The sequence below is a fragment of the Staurois parvus genome, unplaced genomic scaffold (genome assembly GCF_062004578.1).
Source record: "Staurois parvus isolate SC_StPar_1 unplaced genomic scaffold, SC_StPar_1.0 ptg000503l, whole genome shotgun sequence".
Classification (NCBI taxonomy): domain Eukaryota; kingdom Metazoa; phylum Chordata; class Amphibia; order Anura; family Ranidae; genus Staurois; species Staurois parvus.
Genome location: NW_028318299.1, coordinates 595,929 through 617,995, shown reverse-complemented (window position 1 = coordinate 617,995; position 22,067 = coordinate 595,929). Strand labels below are relative to the sequence as shown.

At 42.7% G+C, this 22,067-nt stretch overlaps 1 protein-coding gene across 1 annotated transcript; it reads left to right on the top strand.

Annotated features, from left to right (window-relative positions):
* The first annotated feature begins 6,583 nt into the window (after window positions 1-6,583).
* Window positions 6,584-22,067, top strand: LOC149451956 (uncharacterized). Its single transcript, XM_089689911.1, has 4 exons — window positions 6,584-7,323; window positions 10,422-10,539; window positions 18,054-18,127; window positions 21,091-22,067. The coding sequence occupies exons 1-4, from the start codon at window positions 7,008-7,010 to the stop codon at window positions 21,393-21,395; spliced, it is 813 nt and encodes a 270-aa protein (XP_089546037.1). The 5' UTR covers window positions 6,584-7,007; the 3' UTR covers window positions 21,396-22,067.

Below are 22,067 nucleotides of genomic sequence, written 5' to 3'. Positions count from 1 at the left end.
CACCCGGAGTGCAGGAGCACTTTTGAAGCCGCCAAACGGCCATTGGCCAGGCGGCTAATGGTTAATAGCCTTAATGGCTTGAATGTATCCACACTCCAAAGTTTGAAGACGGGGATCTCACGATTCTGTAGAATTGCAGAGGATGAAGCAGCCTACTACCTCCAAGATGGCCGCTTGGAACGCATCCCTTGGCGTGCGTGCCAATCACCGGAAATGACGCGAACCAGAATGACGGTGGACCGGAAGTACGTCAACGCGTTTCGCCCCACCCACAGGGCGTTCTCAAGACCAGGTTTAACCCCTCGCCTACTGGGCACTTTTACCCTTTTCCTGCCCAGGACAATTTTCAGCTTTCAGTGCTGTTGCACTTTGAATGACAATTGCGCGGTCATGCAACATTGTACCCATATGAAATGTTTATCTTTTTGTCACACAAATAGAGCTTTCTTTTGGTGGTATTTAATCACCGCTGGAGTTTTTTATTTTTTGCACTGTAAACGAAAAAAGAACAGAAAATTTGAAAAAAAAAAGGTTTTCTTTGATTCTATTGTACAATTTTGCAAACATGTAATTTTTATCCTTCACTGATGTGCACTGATGAGGCTGCACTGATGGGTACTGATAGGCAGCACTGATGGGTACTGATAGGCAGCACTGATGGGAACTGATTGGCAGCACTGATGGGAACTGATTGGCAGCACTGATGGATACTGATAGGCAGCACTGATGGGTACTGATAGGCAGCACTGATGGGAGCTGATTGGCAGCACTGATGGGTACTGATTGGCAGCACTGATGGGTACTGGTAGGCAGAACTGATGGGTACTGATTGGCAGCACTGATGGGTACTGGTAGGCAGCACTGATGGGTACTGATTGGCAGCACTGATGGGTACTGATAGGCAGCACTGATGGGTACTGATTGGCAGCACTGATGGGTACTGATTGGCAGCACTGATGGGTACTGATTGGCAGCACTGATGGGTACTGATAGGCAGCACTGATGGGTACTGATTGGCAGCACTGATGGGTACTGATAGGTAGCACTGATGGGTACTGATAGGCAGCACTGATGGGTACTGATTGGCAGCACTGATGGGTACTGATAGGCAGCACTGATGGGTACTGATTGGCAGCACTGATGGGTACTGATAGGCAGCACTGATGGGTACTGATTGGCAGCACTGATGGGTACTGATAGGCAGCACTGATGGGTACTGATTGGCAGCACTGATGGGAACTGATCTTGTGATAGCAATAAAGTTAAAGGAAAAAAAGTATATAAAAAAAGTATATGACATGTAAAAAAAAAAAAATACAAGCACCCCCATCCCTCTGTGCTTACACACAAATGGAATCTTGCACATAGGCCCAGGCACATGTGAGGTATTGCTGTGAAGGTTGTAAATTATGAGGTCAAATTTCCATTCAGTTTCAGTCGTAGGCTTCTGACTAAAATGCCTGTTTAGTTTTAGTTGTATTTTAGTTGATTAAAATCTCCAATACATTTTAGTCGACAAAATTCTAATGGGTTTAGTTAAGTTGTAATGCATTATTTCAGCATTTCTCTGGAATCTCCAAACTCATCGTATACTCCTGGAGTAAAAATCTAATCACGTTATTATTTATGGTATTAAGGTTTGAACATGCACTACAGACACAGATTTAGTCGTTTTGATATGTAACATCTTTATAAATAAATCCAAGCTTCAGAAACAGGTGAGGAAACATCCTTGTTTGATGTTAGATCAGGTTCAGGTCAGGGTTAGATCAGGTTCAGGAGAGGGTTAGATCAGGTTCAGGACATGTTTAGATCAGGATCAAGACAGGTTTAGATCAGGTTCAGGACAGGTTTAAGTCAGGTCCAGGAAAAGTTTAGATCAGGACAGGTTTAGATCAGGATCAGGACAGTTTTAGATCAGGATCAGGAGAAGTTTAGATTAGGTTCAGGACAGGTTTATATCTGGTTCAGGACTTTAGATCCTTTAGATCAGGACAAGTTTAGATCAGGATCAATACAGTTTTAGAGCAGGCTCAGGACAGGTTTAGATCAGGTTCAGGACAAGTTTAGATCAGGATCAGGACAAGTTTAGTTCAGGTTCAGGACAGATTTAGATCAGGTTCAGATCAAGTTTAGATTAGGATCAGAACAGGTTTAGATCAGGTTCAGGTCAGGTTTACCTCAGGTTCAGGACAGGTTTAGATCAGAATCAGGACATGTTTAGATCAGGATAAAGACAGGTTTCAATCAGGTTCAGGACAGGTTTAAATCAGGTTCAGGACAGGTTTAAATCAGGTTAAGGATAAGTTTAGATCAGGACAGGTTTAGATTAGTTCAGGACAGGTTTAGATCAGGACCAGGACAAGTTTAGATTAGGTTCAGGACAGTTTTTGATCATGTTCAGGAGAAGTTTAGATCAGGTTCAGGAAGGCTTAGATCAGGTTCAGGACAGGCTTAGATCAGGTTCAGGACAGATTTAGATCATGTTCTGGAGAAGTTTAGATCAGGTTCAGGACAGGCTTAGAGCAGGTTCAGGACAGGCTTAGATCAGGTTCAGGACTTGTTTAGATCAGGATCAAGACAGGTTTAGATCAGGTTCAGTACAGGTTTAGATCATAAAATAAAATGAAACTCATGCAGCGCTAAAAGTATGATAAAACACATAAAATCGTAAATTATAAATTATATGATACTGATATAACAAAATTAAAAATATGAAAGTGACCAAGTTCAATGACGTTATCTGTTATAGTGACATAAATAGATAATAACGTTACCATACGCCACAGTGCGTGTATTGATTTCTGGCATCTTAAATTTTTGCGGATATTATATCTTGTCATCTATTTATGTCACTGAAAGTAGGTAGGTGGTCTTTTTCCTTTATTCCTTGGGGGCCCCCTCAAGATACCAACGGTCACCCCTGGACACGGCTACGAGATCTCGGAAAGTGAATGCACTCAAGTCACCTCAGTTGCGATTGCAAACACTTCAGTTTTCTTGGCATAACATCGGGGTTATTATACTGTAGTCTTTGGGCAAACACACCCTCAGACCTTCCAATCAAATACATGGACATTGTTTTACCTTAACAATTATTTCTATGAGGTTTGCATTTACACTCTTCTGCTTTATCTGTTACGCCATTTCTGGTCTAACGCCCAGACCGTGGCTGTAGTCTGACCCAACACCCAGACCATGGCTGTAATCTGACGCAACACCCAAGACCATGGCTGTAATCTGACCCAACACCCAAGACCATGGCTGTAATCTGACCCAACACCCAAGACCATGGTTGTAATCTGACCCAACACCCAAGACCATATCTGTAATCTGACCCAACACCCAAGACCATGGCTGTAATCTGACCTAACGCCCAGACCATGGCTGTAATCTGACGCAACACCCAAGACCATGGCTGTAATCTGACACAACACCCAAGACCATGGCTGTAATCTGACCCAACACCCAAGACCATATCTGTAATCTGACCCAACACCCAAGACCATGGCTGTAATCTGACCTAACGCCCAGACCATGGCTGTAATCTGACCCAACACCCAAGACCATGGCTGTAATCTGACACAACACCCAAGACCATATCTGTAATCTGACCCAACACCCAAGACCATATCTGTAATCTGACCCAACACCCAAGACCATGGCTGTAATCTGACCCAACACCCAAGACCATGGCTGTAATCTGACCCAACACCCAAGACCATGGCTGTAATCTGACCCAACACCCAAGACCATGGCTGTAATCTGACCCAACACCCAAGACCATATCTGTAATCTGACCCAACACCCAAGACCATGGCTGTAATCTGACCTAACACCCAAGACCATGGCTGTAATCTGACCCAACACCCAAGACCATGGCTGTAATCTGACCCAACACCCAAGACCATGGCTGTAATCTGACCTAACGCCCAGACCATGGCTGTAATCTGACGCAACACCCAAGTTGTGGTTAAAACTTTCCAGAAGTGAGAGTAAACCTTGTCTGCTTTTTTTGTAAAGTTTGCAAAAACACTTATTTCTACATGAAGCTGGCATAGACAGTTTTGTTTAGTGTGTACAAACGTCATATATATACTGTATATGTTAAACAAGCATCCTGTATTCGTGTATACAAAATGGATTCAGTTATATTCCATTTAATCCTTTCAGTCCCTATAATAGGTAAGATCACTGAACTTGGTCACTTTCATATTTTTAAACCTTTGCGGATATTATAGCTTGTCATCTTATATTATTATCTGTTTATGTCACTATAACAGATAAGATCATTGAACTTGGTCACTTTCATATTTTTTAATTGTGTTATATCAGTATCATATAATTTATAATTTACGATTTTATGTGTTTTATCATACTTTTAGCGCTGCATGAGTTTTATTTTATTTTATTATTAATGAGAGGGTTTGAGGTTTTTACCTTTTCATGCTAGCTGCTCCTTTTTATATGTTTATCCAGCGCTCGTTTTATCTGATTGGATTTACAGGTTTAGATCAAGTTCAGGAGAAGTTTAGATTTGGTTCAGGACCGGTTTATATCTGTTTCAGGACAAGTTTAGATCAGGTTCAGGACAAGTTTAGATCAGGTTCAGGACAGGTTTAGATAAGAATCAGGACATGTTTACATCAGGATCGGTTTAGATCAGGTTCAGGACAGGTATAAATCAGTTTCAGGACTTGTTTAGATCAGGACAGGTTTAGATCAGGATCAAGACAGTGTTAGAGCAGGTTCAGGACAGGTTTAGATCAGGTTCAGGGCAAGTTTAGATTAGGATCACAACAGGTTTAGATCATGTTAAGGATAGGTTTAGATCAAGACAGGTTTAGATCCGTTCAGGACAGGTTTAGATCAGGATCAGGACAAGTTTAGATCAGGTTCAGGACAGGTTTAGATCATGTTCAAGAGAAGTTTAGATCAGGTTCAGGACAGGCTTAGATCAGATTCAGGACAGATTTAGATCATGTTCAGGAGAGGTTTAGATCAGGATCAGTACAGGTTTAGATCAGTTTAAGGATAGGTTTAGATCAGGACAAGTTTAGATCAGGATCAAGACAGGTTTAGATCAGTTCAGGACAGGTTTAGATCAGGATCAGGACAGATTTAGATCATGTTCAGGAGAGGTTTAGATCAGGATAAGGACAGGTTTAGATCAGATTCAGGACCGATTTAGATCATGTTCAGGAGAGGTTTAGATCAGGATCAGGACAGGTTTAGATCAGTTTAAGGATAGGTTTAGATCAGGACAGGTTTAGATCAGGATCAAGACAGGTTTAGATCAGGTTCAGGACAGGTTTAGATCATATTCAGGACAGGTTTAAATCAGGATCAGGACAGGTTTAGATCAGATGCAGGACAAGTTTGCCTCAGGACAGCATTTTTCATACAGCTGCCAATTCTGTGACTGAGAGCAAACATGTGATTCAGAAGATTCCCATAGAAGTCAATGGGCCTGTAATTCCCACCTGAACCTGACCGCACTGCTCAGAACACAGAACTGAATTTGCACCGCGGGTACACCATATGTGAACAGGCACAATAGAAACCAATGTTATTGCACACGTCATGAGAATTGGATGTGGTTCAAAATGCATCCAGTTTAAATATATATGAACTGGCGCTCAATTTCATTCAGTTTTTGTTAATTGCTGAAAATTCTAATTGATTTTCATCTAGTTTTCTCCACAGAAAACATGCCGGCGATGAAAATTACGACAAAAATAGTTTTGTCAATGAAATTGACATTGGAGAGCGATAATTATCATGCCAGAGCTCATGTTTAATTCTAAACTGATAACCTATAAAGAGTTTTAAAGCATTACCTATGAATAATTGTAGGTACCTTAGTTTGTTGCCATTTCACAGGCATGTGAAATTTTTAAACTTGACATGTTTGGTATCCATTTACTCGATGCAACATCACATTTTTATATTTAACCAGAAAATTGGGGTATTAAATTCTGTCAGTGTGCACTAAAGTTCATCGAAATGCTTTTTTTTCTCCTGAAAATCTGCATTTGATAAACAGCTGTGCAAACATTGTGGAACATAAAAAAATATTGCAAAACCATTTTATTCTCCAGGGCCTCTGCTTTCAGAAAACATATACTGTTGGAGGTTCTAAGTAATCTTCTAAAATACTGATTTTAATATGTATGTGAGAATTGGCAAAGCTGGCCTGTGCAGCAAGTGGTTAAAGTTAAGGAATGCAATCTTTGCAATTTTTGAAAATCTTAAAGCGGAGTTCCACCCAAAAGGGAAGTTCCGCTTTAAGCCTTTGCCCCCCGCTCCCCATTAAGGAGTGGCAACTTTAAGGCGGTGGGTACCCCAATTTGACAGGTACCCGCTCCCACTTTCGCTGCGACCGCCTAGGCGATGGGAAGCAGATGTTGTTCTCCTACCCTCCCTCCCTGTAGTCTTCTGGGACATTTGACAGGTCCCACAAGACTACGGGGCCATTCACAGAGTGCAGCACTTCTCGCACATGCACAGTGTGAAGCCACAAGCTGTCACAGCCGGGTGCCCACACTGAAGATGCCGGTGCCATGGAGAGAAGATGGCTGGTGAAACCAGCCGTGGTGAGGACCCCGGTGGACCGAGGGACGGATATTGTACAGGGGTGTATTTTAAAAGTCAGCAGCTACAGTTTTTTTTTTTTTTTTTTCAAGGTGGAATGCACATGCTTAAGGTGTGGTTGGGTGAAGCATGCAGACTTTCAGGTCAAGGGAGAGCCTTCGATAATCTCTCTGAAACTAACAGGAAACTGTGTTTTGTGTATACATATGTAAACTTTAATCCTGGATGGAGACAGAAATAACTCACTTCTGTTTTTAGGAATCTCTTCCCATCCTGTCTGCATGTTTGCATTTGTTGCCTTTTATCTCATTGTGTTTCCTTCGGATCTTTTTTTAGTAAAAAATGAAAGGAAGACGCAGAAATCAAATTCGTTAACCAGGAAATACAGAAACTAGAGAGAAAAAGACATAACGATGGATTATAAGGAGCTCAAAGAGAACATTGAAACTTTCAGCCTGGACAGAGAACCCCAGGGGGACCAGGGCTATCAACGGGTCCTCCTGGTACTGTTTGGCTACACCGGACATGGTCTATCCTCCTTCATTAACTCTTGCATGTATGCTTTGCATGACGGAGAATTTAAAGAGCATGCTCATGTTGCAGATGCCCATGGAGGAGTAACCATGAGAAGAAATACTTTTCAACTCAGTGATAACATCATCCTTGTGGACAACAGAGGATTTCCTATGATGGAGTGGTTCTATCAGGCTGAAGTCTATGCCCAGCTTGGTGAGTGAAAGAAAGGGAGAGGGTGGAAGGGAGAGAGGCTGGGGGGGGGGGGATTGAAAGGAAGTGAGTAGGATATGGGGAGTGGGGGAAGAGGGGATAGAAAAGGAGGAGAGAGACAGAGAAAGAGGAAGGGCAGAGGTAGATAAAAAGGGAGAAGCGAGAAGAGAGGGGGAGGCAGGATTGTAGGGAAGATGAAAGGGAAAGGAGTGGGGGATGGGGAGTGGGGAGAGGTGGAGATAGAAAAAGAGGAGAGAGAGAGAGAAAGGACAGAGAATGATAGAAAGGGAGAAGCCAGGGAGAGAGGGGGAGACAGGATTGTAGGGAAGATTGAAGGGAAGGGAGTGGGGGATGGGGAATGGGGAGAGGTGGAGATAGAAAAGGAGGAGAGAGAGAGAGAGAGAGAGAAAGGAAGGGCAGAGGTAGATAGAAAGGGAGAAGCCAGGGAGAGAGGGGGAGACAGGATTGTAGGGAAGATTGAAGGGAAGGGAGTGGGGGATGGGGAATGGGGAGAGGTGGAGATAGAAAAGGAGGAGAGAGAGAGAGAGAGAGAGAGAGAGAGAGAAAGGAAGGGCAGAGGTAGATAGAAAGGGAGAAGCTGGGGAGAGAGGGGGAGGCAAGGTTGTAGGGAAAATGGAAGGGAAGGGAGTGGGAGATGGGGAGTGGGGAGAGGTGGAGATGGATAAAGGGGAAAGAAAGAGGGGGAACAGAGGTAGATGAAAATGGAGGAATCGGGAGGGGGCGGCAGGGTGGAGGTTGGGCTGGGGGCTGGCAAGTTTTACAAACCACCAAGTTGCCAATGCCTGCCAGACATTGCAAGTGTATAAATAGTCTGAGACTGGAGCAGAATTGTCTTGTCCTTTGGAGGTGATCATAGCCTAAGGAGGGCTGGTTGTCCCCTTAGGTAACCCTGCCATGTTCTTGCTGTTTGTTGAGGCCTCAGCTTGGCTTGCTGAGAGGCCTGGATGCTGAAAGTCGCTGAAAGCTGACTGAGGGGCTGTCATCTGAGGATCTCGTCTGAGGTTACTGGTAGAGATGTCTGGAAGATATTGGCAGGAGGCAACCAATATCTGAGACGTTACCAAACAAATAAAAATACCAAAAGGAACTCCCCTGCACTGTTCATTGAACCAAAGATTGACTGTAAATGTGTGTCGGGCTGCAGGGCAACCATTGAAAAATAGAACCCTAGACAATCATACAGAGGCTCCTACAGGGGGTAGTCCTACAGAAGTGAGATCACAAACAACATCAAGTAATGCAAAGGCTTGGTGAATGTATCATGTTCAGTAGTCCATTAACTATCAGCTAGATGAACAAGTCTTGGGCAGTCTTGCGCAGCTTAGAGACAACAGAGAAGGTAAGTACTGTACATGCTGCTCATGGTCCCTCCTGTAAGGAGAACCTGAGATTTGCTTGCTATGAGCAAAGTACAGGTTAGTTTTGAGATATACAGTGCTGTGAAAAAGTATGTGCCCCCTCCCTTTTTTTCCATATTTCTCACACTGAAATGATTCAGATCATCAAATACATTTTATATTACACAAAAATAAACCGAGTAAATACTAAATGCAGTTTTTAAATAATAATTTCATTTATTAAGGCAAAAAAACTGTAGAAACCTGCCTGGTCCTATGTGAAAAAGTAATTGCCCCCTAAACCTGATAACTGGTTATGCCACCTTTGGTGGCAGCAACTGCAATCAAACATTTCTGATAACTGGCAATGAGTCTTTCACATCTCTGTGGAGGAATTTTGGTCCACTCTTCTTTGCTGAATTGTTTTAATTCAGCTATATTAGAGGGATTTTGAGCATGAACGGCCTGTTTACGGTCATGCCACAGCATCTCAATCGGATTTAAGTCTGGACTTTGACTAGGCCTCTCCAAAACCATAATTTTGGTTTTTTTTTAGCCATTCGGAAGTGGATATTCTGGTGTGTTTCAGATCATTGTCCTGCTGCATGACCCAAGTGCGGTTGAGCTTGAGGTCTGGAACTGATGACCGGACATTCTTCTTCAGGTTTTTCTGTTAAAGCGTAGAATTCAAGTTTCCATCAATTATGGTAAGTCATCTAGATCCTGAAACTGCAATGCAGCCCCAGGGGCACACTACCACCACCATGGTTGACTGCTGGTATGATGTTCTTTTTATGAAACGCTGTGTTAGTTTTACTCCGGATGTAACGGGATGCATACCTTCCAAAAAGTTCAACTTTTGTCTCATCAGTCCACAGAATATTTGCCCAAAAGTTTTGGGGATAATGAAGATGTTTTTTGGCAAATGTAAGACGAGCCTTTGTATTCTTTTTAGTCAACATTGGCTTTTGGCCTTGGAACTCTCCCATGGGGGACATTTTTGCCCAGTCATTTTCTTATTGTTGAATCATGAACACTGACCTAACCTGGAGCAAGTGAGGCCTGTAGTCCTTTAGATGTTGTTCTGGGTTCTTTTATGGTCTCCTGGAGGAGTGCTTGTTGTGCTCTTGGAGTAATTTTGGTAGGCCATTCCTGAGAAGGTTACAGGTTTTCTCCATTTGTGGATAATGGCTCTCACTGTGGTTTTCTGGAGTCCCAAAGCCTTAGAAATGGCTTTATAACCCTTTCCAGACTGATACATGTCAATTACTTTGCTTTTCCTTTGTTATTGAATTTCTTTAGATTGCGGCATGATGAGGTTTTTTTTAGATCTTTTAGCATGCATCACTTTGTCAGACAGCTTCTAGTCAAGTGATTTCTTGATTCAACAGGTCTGGTAATAATCAGGCATGGGTGTGGCAAGTGAAATGTAACTCAGCTTTCCAAAAAATGGTTACTCAGTTCATTCATGATTTAGCAAAGGGGGGTTACTTCTTCTCAAAAGGCCAGGCAGGTTTTGGACAGCTTTATTCTCTTAATAAATGAAATAAAGATTGCATCTTATATTTCCTTGGGTTATCTTTGTGTAATATTAAAATTTGTTTCATGATCTGAATGATTTAAGTGTGATAAATATGCGGAAAAAAAAATCAGGGGGCAAATACTTTTTTACTGCACTGTTATTCGTCTGGGATGGATTTGTATCCAGACTGTTCAGTATCACCCCTGTCTTGTCATCCACAGGAAACTTCATCCCTATAGGAAGGAACGTTAACTGGAAATCGGACTTTAGAACTATGATAGAAGAATTAGAAATGGAACCAAATTACACAGACTTTATTGTCCCCATCTTTGTGTACAGGTAAGTGACGGGTGAACTAAATGATATATCATGAGTCACAGTCACCACAACTGACCAGAAGAGAAGGAATACCGAGGTATAGGTAACTGAAGGAACAAAAGAATGTTAAGGAAATTGTCTGGTGATGGTGGCTAATGTGATATTAGACTTCACAGGGGATCCGATGCTGTACTACTTTGCTTCACATTGTTCTCTTCTTTTATACCAGGGGTCTCCAAACTGCGGCCTGCGGGCCAGATGTGGCCCTTTGCTTGCCTTTATTAGGCCCTTGTGGCACTATTCCTTCCACCAATACGAGGCACCATTCTTCCCTCTTACACCAATGATGGGGCACTATTCCTCCAAATGACACCAATGATAGGGCGCTATTCCTCCTAAGAATACCAATGATGGGGCACTATTCCTCCGACTGATAGCAGTGATGGGGCACTATTCCTCTCAATGGCGCCAATGATAGGACATTATTCCTCTCACTGGTGCCAGTGATGGGACACTATTCCTCCAAATGACACCAATGATGGGGCACTATTCCTCCAAATGACACCAATGATGGGGCACTATTCCTCCAAATGACACCAATGATGGGACACTATTCCTCCAAATGACACCAATGATGGGGCACTATTCCTCCTAAGAATACCAATGAAGGGGCACTATTACTCCCACTGACACCAATGATGGGGCACTATTCCTACCACTGATACCAATGATGGGGCACTATTCCTACCACTGATACAAATGATGGGGCACTATTCCTTCCACTGATTACAATGAAGGGGCACTATTCCTCCCATTGATATCAATGATGGGGCACTATTCCTCCCACTGATATCAATGATGGGGCACTATTCCTTCCACTGATACCAATGATGGGGCAGTATTCCTCCTAAGAATACCAACGAAGGGGCACTATTCCTCCCACTGATACCAATGAAGGGTCACTATTCCTCCCACTGATACCAATGATGGGGCACTATTCCTCCCACTGACACCAATGATGGGGCACTAGTCCTTCCACTGATACCAATGATGGGGCACTATTCCTCCCACTGATACCAATGATGGGGCACTAGTCCTCCCACTGATACCAATGATGGGGCACTATTCCTCCCACTGATACCAATGATGAGGCACTATTCCTCCCACTGATACCAATGATGGGGCACTATTTCTCCCACTTATACCAATGATGGGACACTATTCCTCCCACTGATACCAATGATGGGGCACTATTCCTCCCACTGATACCAATGATGGGGCACTATTTCTCCCACTTATACCAATGATGGGACACTATTCCTCCCACTGATACCAATGATGGGGCACTATTCCTCCCACTGATACCAATGATGGGGCACTATTCCTCCCACTGACACCAATGACAGGGCACTATTCCTCACACTGACAACAATGATGGGGCACTATTCCTCCCACTGATACCAATGATGGGGAACTATTCCTTCCACTGATTACAATGAAGGGGCACTATTCCTCCCATTGATATCAATGATGGGGCACTATTCCTCCCACTGATATCAATGATGGGGCACTATTCCTCCCACTGATACCAATGATGGGGCAGTATTCCTCCTAAGAATACCAACGAAGGGGCACTATTCCTCCCACTGATACCAATGATGGGGCACTATTCCTCCCACTGATACCAATGATGGGGCACTATTTCTCCCACTTATACCAATGATGGGACACTATTCCTCCCACTGATACCAATGATGGGGCACTATTCCTCCCACTGATACCAATGATGAGGCACTATTCCTCCCACTGATACCAATGATGGGGCACTATTCCTTCCACTGATTACAATGAAGGGGCACTATTCCTCCCATTGATATCAATGATGGGGCACTATTCCTCCCACTGATATCAATGATGGGGCACTATTCCTCCCACTGATACCAATGATGGGGCAGTATTCCTCCTAAGAATACCAACAAAGGGGCACTATTCCTCCCACTGATACCAATGATGGGGCACTATTCCTCCCACTGACACCAATGATGGGGCACTAGTCCTTCCACTGATACCAATGATGGGGCAGTATTCCTCCCACTGATACCAATGATGGGGCACTATTCCTCCCACTGATACCAATGATGGGGCACTATTCCTCCCACTGATACCAATGATGAGGCACTATTTCTCCCACTTATACCAATGATGGGGCACTATTCCTCCCACTGACACCAATGATGAGGCACTATTCCTCCCACTGATACCAATGATGGGGCACTATTCCCCCCACTGATACCAATGATGGGACACTATTCCTCCCACTGATACCAATGATGGGGCACTATTTCTCCCACTTATACCAATGATGGGGCACTATTCCTCCTACTGGTACCAATGGTGGAGCACTATTCTCCCCAATGTTGTTAATGGGACACTATTCCTCCCACTTTGAAAGTTTGGAGACCCCTGTTTTATACTATAAGTATTATAAGAGTAAGTGATTTAAACCAATGAATTAGCACAAACTATAAAATGATTTCCAAAAAAAAGTAGTAGAGGTTGTCATTTCGGTACAAGTTGACACCACAAACATAGGGACACTATTCCTCCAAATGACACTTACAAATTCCTACAAATTAAAATTTCAGCTGACAAGAAGATATTTTTTAGGTAAAAGGTTATATTGTGAAACATTAATATTATGTTATATAGATACATTCTAATATTCAAAGATACAATTTATAACTTTATGATTTCTTTCTCAAGAATCTATCAAGAACCCCTGTAAATAGTCATCGTTTCTGTGTTTTCCCTGGTCTATTTGCTCTGTTGGAGCCTTTAGCAAATAGCTGCTGATTCCAGAGATATGACTTCCTCCGAGGATGCATTGCCTAGGCCCAAACAGCCAATCACTAACTAGGCCTGACCACTGTAACCTAATGAGGAGGAGGAAGTTACCCCTGTAAAAGAAACCAGAACAGAGCATGGTGTCCTAGACAATTACTTTGAATAATTTAGATCCATCTAGTTCTAGTGTGTGTTCATGTCACATTCCTATGAAATAAAAAATAAAAAACCCTAAATGGAGATAAGAATGAGCCAAATGGCACATTTCATTTACAAAAACAGTGTATCACTTTATTGAAACAGAAGTTTGGCCAAAACTTTTCTGCCCATATTTCTCCTGTAAGTCACAGGAGTGCACTTACTTTTGCACTCCCGTGACCTAGAGTCAGCTGACATTGGACTATAGCCTGCCATATTGTCAGGATCCACCCAGCTGCGTGATTGACAGCTGGCTCTGCCTCTCAGCACACTAAAGCCAGCTGCACCCTCCGAAGCCAAGTTCTCCAGTGAGTGCTGGAGAGGCAGAATGGAGAGCAATGACTGTCAGTCACTGCTCTCCTCTCTAACAAGACCAAGGACTGAGAGATCAATGGTTATGTAATTGCTCAGTTCTCTGTTTTAGAGCCAACCTAGGACAGCTTCAGAATCAAATTTAAGTTGCAGTGTTAGCAGTGAGTATGGATGTTGATTGTTTTAGAAACCCCCAAATGTCTTTTATAAATTGTATCAAATTTAAACTTGTATCGAGTAGACTTGTTATAAAAGTACCACCAGTGCCAGTGCTTCCACTAGGCAAACTAGGCAGCTGCCTAGAACTCACTGCCCTCTAGGGGTGCCTGGGCGCAGCTCAGGCCAGCATTCTCTCTCTGTGGCCTATGGACCTCTTGTATTAATTCATAATTTCTCTGCAGAGTCCCCTTCTCTTCACACACAGAGAATGATGAGGGAATGATGGTATCTTTACTCTGCACAATTGTCTCACAGCCTGTCCACACACATGACCATTTAGACAGAAAGATGCCAGGTGTCTGGGGCCAGTGTATCAGCTGAGCTGCTGCTCCTTTTAGTGTTCCTCTCAGACTCAGTCCCTTACGGTATGCCGGTTGGTGGCTGCTGAACACTGTGGAGTTTTGAAACTCTGTCTCCATTTTTTTGTTTCTCTGTCTGGTTAATACAGTTACTTTATAGTTGGAGAATATATTTTTTGTCTTTAATATTGGTGCTGGTGGCATCTTATGCCACTTATTTTTGCAAATTAAAAAAATTTAGCAGTTTTGTGTTTTTTTTTGGGTGGGGGGGGGAGTAAGTAGCTGGTCTTGCCTAGGGAACAAAATGGTCTAGCACTGGCCCTGAGTACCACTGCATAGACACAGTCTACAGTCTAAAAGCATCTAAAATTCAAATATTTCTACCAACCATGCCCTCATAACCACATTCAATTGTTAAAGAGAGATTTCTAGACAATCCAGTATGAGTCAGTAATAGTTATACATAAAAAATCATAGTCCTAATTTATTTATTTATTTATTTATTTATTTATTACATCGAGTTTATATAGCGCCAAAGGGTTTGCTCAGCGCTGTACAATAGGGGGGACAATACATAGCACAGTACTACAAAGACAGACAGCGTACGAGGGGTAAGAGGGCCCTACTCTTTCAAGCTTACAATCTAGGAGGATAATAGTCCAATGAGAAACCTAGGAGTGAGTAGAGTAACAACAGTAACAGTAGAGTGTGGAAGTGCAACCACTGAATATCTCAATGCAAACTTTAAAGTATGCAGGGGGTTGTCACTGGTGAAACATGAACTTCAACTGTATTGTATATGACATACACACAAGGTATCTGCAGCATCTTACTCCGGGGACAATGTAAAGTATATAATGTTGCTGCCTCCACTTAGTACCAACATCCCAATATACAGTATATCAAGAGAAAAGGTACAAAATATTATTGGACTTTACTGGTACTAAGGAACACACTATTTGTCAATTAAATGTTAGTTTTTATTACAATATTAAAAAACAAGACTAACAAAAAAACTATAAACAAATTCCACAGTCATCACTCAAATATATGGATCATTTCTTCAGTTGATATAATTCTTCATTTCTGGTAATCCAAAAAGGTAAACGCATTTAGCTCATCTGCTTCCTCAGGTCTCTCAATTGGAATTTACAGGAATGTAACCTGAATGCTATCACAGGGTATCCCTGTAAAGGAAACACCAAGGGACTGGCAGGTTGTTATCACCTTCACAGTAGGGATAGTACCAAGAAACCATCCTCAATTTAGATCTGTTTGATAGTGATGACTTGTATGACTTGGCTGTGAGATGTCCATGCCGAATCAGATACCCCAAGGAAGCTTTAAGCATGGTATGACAAGGGTACCCAAATAGGGAGATATCTCAGAATTTTTTGACGTCCTATGCAGACTTGATAAGGACAACAGTAGGAACGATCCAAGTAGTGGGAGATATCAGGTCCTCATTAATATCACATCTTGCCACATCTAGAGTTGTTACATAGGGGTATCACTGAGCCCATATATTAGCTACATTGTATCATTACTCCATAACTTTTATTGGAATAAAGTTGTATCTAGACCTAGCAGTGGTGCGGTGCGTCACATTCCATTTTTGTTACATACCACTGCAAGGAGACCATGGAGATCTTCTGGGGTGTAGAAGTCACCTGCCCAGGAACCAGATTACTTACATCATTCTCGATATTTTGAAATAGCAAAATCAATAAGATAACCTCACAGGTCCAGCACTATTTTTCTACGTTCTTCAGCTGTTAATTTTGAATGGACTTCCAATGTACCGCGACATATTCTACACTGGACAAGGACCATGTGTGCCTTGTGGTGCGTTGCGTTTCATGTGCATTGGGGTGCATTTGCAAGGTATATTGAGCCCAGATTTGGGCGTGGTGGCAGAGAACCCATTTGAGACTTATAGTAAGGCTAAGTTCACATCTATGCAGGCTGCTGCTGATGCATTATTCCAGCTTGTTTTGCTGTGCATGTTGCTTTTTTAACACATGTATTTGATGAGTTTTGCAGTTTTTTCTTCTAGCAGAAAAGTATGGCAGGTCTGTTCATGCATCGCGACTTTGATACAACACTCTCTGGCACTCAAGTAGCATCAAAGTGGTGCAGGAACCTTTATGTGACCAAAGTTGCATGTTAGGGTTAGGTTTAAAGGCTAGGATTAGGGTTAAGAGCTAGGGTTAGGGTTAATGTCTAGAATAAGGGTTAATGGCTAGGGTTTGGGTTAATGGCTAATTAGGGTTAATGGCTAGGCTTAGGGTTAATGGCTAGGGTTAGGGTTAATGGCTAGGATTAGGTTTAAGAGCTAGGGTTAGGTGTAAAGGCTAGGATTAGGGTTAATGGCTGGGATTAGGGTTAATGACTAGGATTAGGGTTAATGGCTAGGATTAGGGTTAATGGCTAGGATCAGGGTTAATGGCTAGGGTTAGGGTTAATGGCTAGGATTAGGTTTAAGAGCTAGGGTTAGGTGTAAAGGCTAGGATTAGGGTTAATGGCTGGGATTAGGGTTAATGGCTAGGATTAGGGTTAATGGCTAGGATTAGGGTTAATGGCTAGGGTTAGGGTTAATGGCTAGGGTTAGGGTTAATGGCTAGGATTAGGGCTAATGGCTAGGATTAGGGTTAATGGCTAGGATTACAGTTAATGGCTAGGATTAGGGTTAATGGTTAGGGTTAGGGTTAATGGCTAGGATTAGGGTTAATGGCTAGGATTAGGGTTAATGGCTAGGATTACAGTTAATGGCTAGGATTAGGGTTAATGGTTAGGGTTAGGGTTAATGACTAGGGTTAGGGTTAATGACTAGGGTTAGGGTTAATGACTAGGGTTAGGGTTAATGGCTAGGGTTAGGGTTAATGACTAGGGTTAGGGTTAATGACTAGGGTTAGGGTTAATGACTAGGGTTAGGGTTAATGACTAGGATTAGGGTTAAGAGCTAGGGTTAGGGTTAATGACTAGGATTAGGGTTAATGACTAGGGTTAGGGTTAATGACTAGGATTAGTGTTAAGAGCTAGGGTTAGGGTTAATGACTAGGGTTAGGGTTAATGGCTAGGATTAGGGTTAATGGCTAGGATTAGGGTTAGGGTTAATGGCTGGGATTAGGGTTAATGGCTAGGGTTAGGGTTAATGGCTAGGATTAGGGTTAATGGCTAGGGTTAGGGTTAATGGCTAGGGTTAGGGTTAATGGCTAGGGTTAGGGTTTAATGGCTAGGATTAGGGTTAATGACTAGGATTAGGGTTAATGACTAGGGTTAGGGTTAATGGCTAGGATTAGGGTTATTACATGAAAAACACAATCTGCTGCGGGAACAAAAAGTCCCTGATCCTTTCCATAAAATGCACCTGCTCAAAACACCTAGACGTGAACTAGATCCATAGAAAACCATGTTAAATGGTCTGTAGTGGGTTCTGCAAACTGGAAACTGCCCTGAAATCTGCATTAGGGTGAACCTAGGGTAATGGTCTGTTTGTAGCTGCATAATTTGATGGTAGAATATAGCTATGGTATGGTAGCTGCCTTTTGTAGATGGCCGGTATTGTACAAGTAACAATCGGTAGTCAGAATATGATGACAGAACCATTCTTATGTCTCACTAAACACATGTTTGTTCTTTTGCATTTTCTTCATCTTTTAGCTGCAAATGTCTGATAGTAACTGAGGAAATGGATGAAATTGGAACTTTTATGAATAACTGTACACAAATGACAGGTAATGTACTTCTGTGTGAACCCGGAGACATGCTACATGAGACTGCTAGAGATCACTGCCATTACAGCCCTTTAGAAACCAGTTCTTCCACCTTTGCAATCCTTAAATACATCTTACAAATGTAATATTTCTCTCAGCAAGATCCAGTATAGAGAAAAAAAACCAGCATAAAAAGAGAAAAGAACTGAAATCATATAAAAAGTAAGAAACCCAACCATTACCATTTCTAGCGTCCATTGTTGTGAATATTTTGCCTTTCCAGGCTTGAGTAATCACCACAATACAGACTACTGTCTGCAGGGGCCACATGTCAACTCTGGACTTCAGTTTGGTCATCAGCCCTTATACACAGATATTAGTGGCACCTTACAAGACTGATATTTCTTCCATCTTCTTTACAGAAACTGAAACATATTGCCATTTCAAACGCTTGATGTTCTCAATTACTAATGATAACACAAATAATCTTGCTTAATTTTAAAGGATCAAAGAGACCTATAAAAAGATTCTAGATGTGGATGGAAACTACTAAATTCAACATACACTCACTGGCCACTTTATGAGGTCCACCTGTTCAATTGCTTGGTAACACAAATTGCTGATCAGCCAATCACATGGCAGCAACTCAATGCATTTAGGCATCTAGATGTGGTGAATACGACTTGCTGAAGTTCAAATAGAGCATCAGACTGGGGAATAAAGGGGATTTAAGTGACTTTGAATATGGCATGGCTGTTGGTGCCAGGCGGGATGGTCTAAGTGTTTCAAAAACTGCTGATCTACTGGGATTTTCACGCACAACCATCTCTAGGGTTTACAGAGAATGGTCCACAAAAGAGAAAATATCCAGTGAGCAGCAGCTGTGTGAAGGAAAATGCCTTGTTGATGTCAGAGGTCAGAGGAGAATAGACAGACTGGTTCCAGATGATAGAAAAATGCAAAAGTAACTCAAATAACCATTCATTACAACCAAGGTATGCAGAATACCATCTCTGAATACACAACACCTCCAACCTTGAAGCAGAAGGGCTACAGCAGCAGAAGACCACACCTGTCAGCTAAGAACCAGAAACTGAGCTTACAATTTTCAAAATTGGACAACAGAAGATTGGAAAAAACGTTGCCTGGTCTGATGAGTCTGGATTTCAGCTACGACATTCAGATGGTAGGGTCAGAATTTGGCGTAAACAACATGAAAGCATGGATCCATCCTGCCTTGTATGAACGGTTCAGGCTGGTGGTGGAGGTGTCATGGTGGGGGGATCCATCCTGCCTTGTATGCATGATTCAGGCTGGTGGTGGTGGTGTCATGGTGTGGGGGATCCATCCTGCCTTGTATCAGTGGTTCAGGCTGGTGGTGTCATGGTGTGGGGGATCTATCCTGCCTTGTATCAGTGGTTCAGGCTGGTGGTGGTGGAGGTGTCATGGTGTGGGGGATCTATCCTGCCTTGTATCAACGGTTCAGGTTGGTGGTGGTGGTGTCATGGTGTGGGGGATCCATCCTGCCTTGTATCAACGGTTCAGGTTGGTGGTGGTGGTGTCATGGTGTGGGGGATCCATCCTGCCTTGTATCAACGGTTCAGGTTGGTGGTGGTGGTGTCATGGTGTGGGGGATCCATCCTGCTTGTATGCATGATTCAGGCTGGTGGTGGTGGTGTCATGGTGGGGGGATCCATCCTGCCTTGTATCAACGGTTCAGGCTGGTGGTGGTGGTGTCATGGTGTGGAGGATCCATCCTGCCTTCTATCAATGGTTCAGGCTGGTGGTGGTGGTGTCATGGTGGGGGGATCCATCCTGCCTTGTATCAATGGTTCAGGCTGGTGGTGGTGGTGGTGCCATGGTGTGGGGGATCCATCCTGCCTTGTATCAATGGTATAGGCTGGTGGTGGTGGTGGCATGGTGCAGGGGATCCATCCTGCCTTGTATCGATGGTTCATGGATGTGCAGCCAACAAATCTGCAGCAACTGCTTGATGCCATCATGTCAATATGGAGCAAAATCTCTGAGGAATGTTTACAACACCTTGTTGAATCTATGCCATAAGGAATGAAGGCAAAAGGGCGTCCAACCCGGGACTAGCAAGGTGGACCTAATAAAGTGGCCGGTGAGTGTATGTTACTGGCAGTATCATCAGCTGAAAATAAAGGGAAAAAAGCCTAAAAAAAGAAAACTAATGAAGCCACCACATCTAAGGATTGGAAAACTGTGACATATTACAGGGGAACAGATACGGCAACACATCCTTTACTTATTAGAAAGCTCAGCATATGTTGGCAAGCTAAGGTGTCATAGACAAAGTTGTAAAGCATTGATTTAGAAATCTTTAATCTTTGATACCATTGACCACAAACCATTACATTTTCCCTTTAAATACTCCTTAAAAGAGAAGTTTGGACAGTTTTTCCCCATCTATACTTACCTAGGTGGATGCGGCAGTGCCCCGTTGCTGCATCTGTCCCCCACTGGCTTGGGGAGATGACCGCTGATCGCTGCGTTTTCACTGCCGATGTGAACAGGAAGTGGTGATTGTCAGTCACCACTGTCTGCTCTGCCCCCCCCCCCCCCCCGCACCTATGTGCACTGGAGCGCTGGGCTGTGGAGGGGGAGGGAGTGGCTGGCTCAGGCTCTCAGTGGCTTGCTGAGAGGGTGAGCCAGGTGCCGCTCCAGACTCTGGGGTGAATCCCGACTCTGAAGTCGGGATCTTTCCCCAGCTTTGACTGGTTTAGTGACATCAGCCAACAGCAGGCTTAGCCCGCTGTCAGCTGAAAAAGAGTCACAGGAATGCAGAACAAACTGCACTCTCGTGATCTACAGGAGAAGTAAAACCAAAACAGCATTGGCTGTACTTCTTTAAATATGCTGGTTCCAATTTCCTGATCATGTATGTTTCCTTCACAAAATAAAAAGTGCTAAGTCACATGTTGTCCTATATACTTGTTATAACAGATCTCTCTCTCCCCCAGGAGTCTTCCCCATTGTTGTCCTCACCCATGGATCCAGTGGAGATTACCTTCAAACAGAGAAAAAGTTTAGACTCATGGGAGCGGAGACGGTGATCGTCATAGAGAATTACACACGGGAGAGCTCCATGAAAACTCAGGGGAGGACCACCAACATTCTGAAAGTGATAGACAGTGCCTTGAAGGATGTCAAATACCGACTGGGGCAGCCAAGAGACCCAATCACAGATTTCATAGAGAGAAAAAAATTCCTGCTCAACTTTATCCACAAGAGTGACACAAATAGAAAATTTTGGGATAACAGATAGTAGAAGAATAAGTTCAGAAGAGGAAAATTAAGATAAAATGGGGTTTCTGTACATTTTGGGAGAAAGTTCATAAATTAGCTCAGTTGCAGCTAAATACAAATGTTGGTTTCTTAGAATTATATCAGTTGAATTTATTCTCGTATTTCCAGGTCAACAGAACTAATAGGGTTTAAGAAGCATTTCCTGCTCTGGTGACAACTCTACAACTTTGAATATAAAATCACTTCCTGCTTTTGCTGGCTGATAATAGCCACCAAGACAAAAAGAAAGAGTTGTCCTACCCATCAAGGGCACACAACAATCAAAAAATAACTTAAAAATGTTTTTTTTTTTTTAGCTGGTTACACAGTGGTTTTTGCCAACGTGATATACTGTACCTTTATTTGTAATGAATATGGAGTTTACCTGTAAAATAATTACTTACTTCTGGGAGTTCTGATTATAATATGATCTAATAATATTATATAATAGTAATTACTTATGTTTGCCTTCTTAAAAAAAAAAAAGGAAAATCTATGTCCAGATTTTTGGCTGAAAAAATAACAGCTCAAGCTTAGACATAAAGGTGTATCCAATAATTAAAAAGATGAAAACATTTGCACGGCTGTTGGTTCATCAAAATGTAAATTTGCTCTAGTCTAAAGCGTCAAAATTAAAAGCTCTCAAGCTCTA

Bases quoted from the DNA above. Each gene is read 5' to 3' on its own strand.
- LOC149451956 (XM_089689911.1), top strand. From the start codon at position 7,008: ATGGATTATAAGGAGCTCAAAGAGAACATTGAAACTTTCAGCCTGGAC. The intron at 7,324-10,421 runs GTGAGTGAAAGA...TGTCATCCACAG, and splicing joins TGAAGTCTATGCCCAGCTTG to GAAACTTCATCCCTATAGGA. The intron at 10,540-18,053 runs GTAAGTGACGGG...TTCATCTTTTAG, and splicing joins GTCCCCATCTTTGTGTACAG to CTGCAAATGTCTGATAGTAA.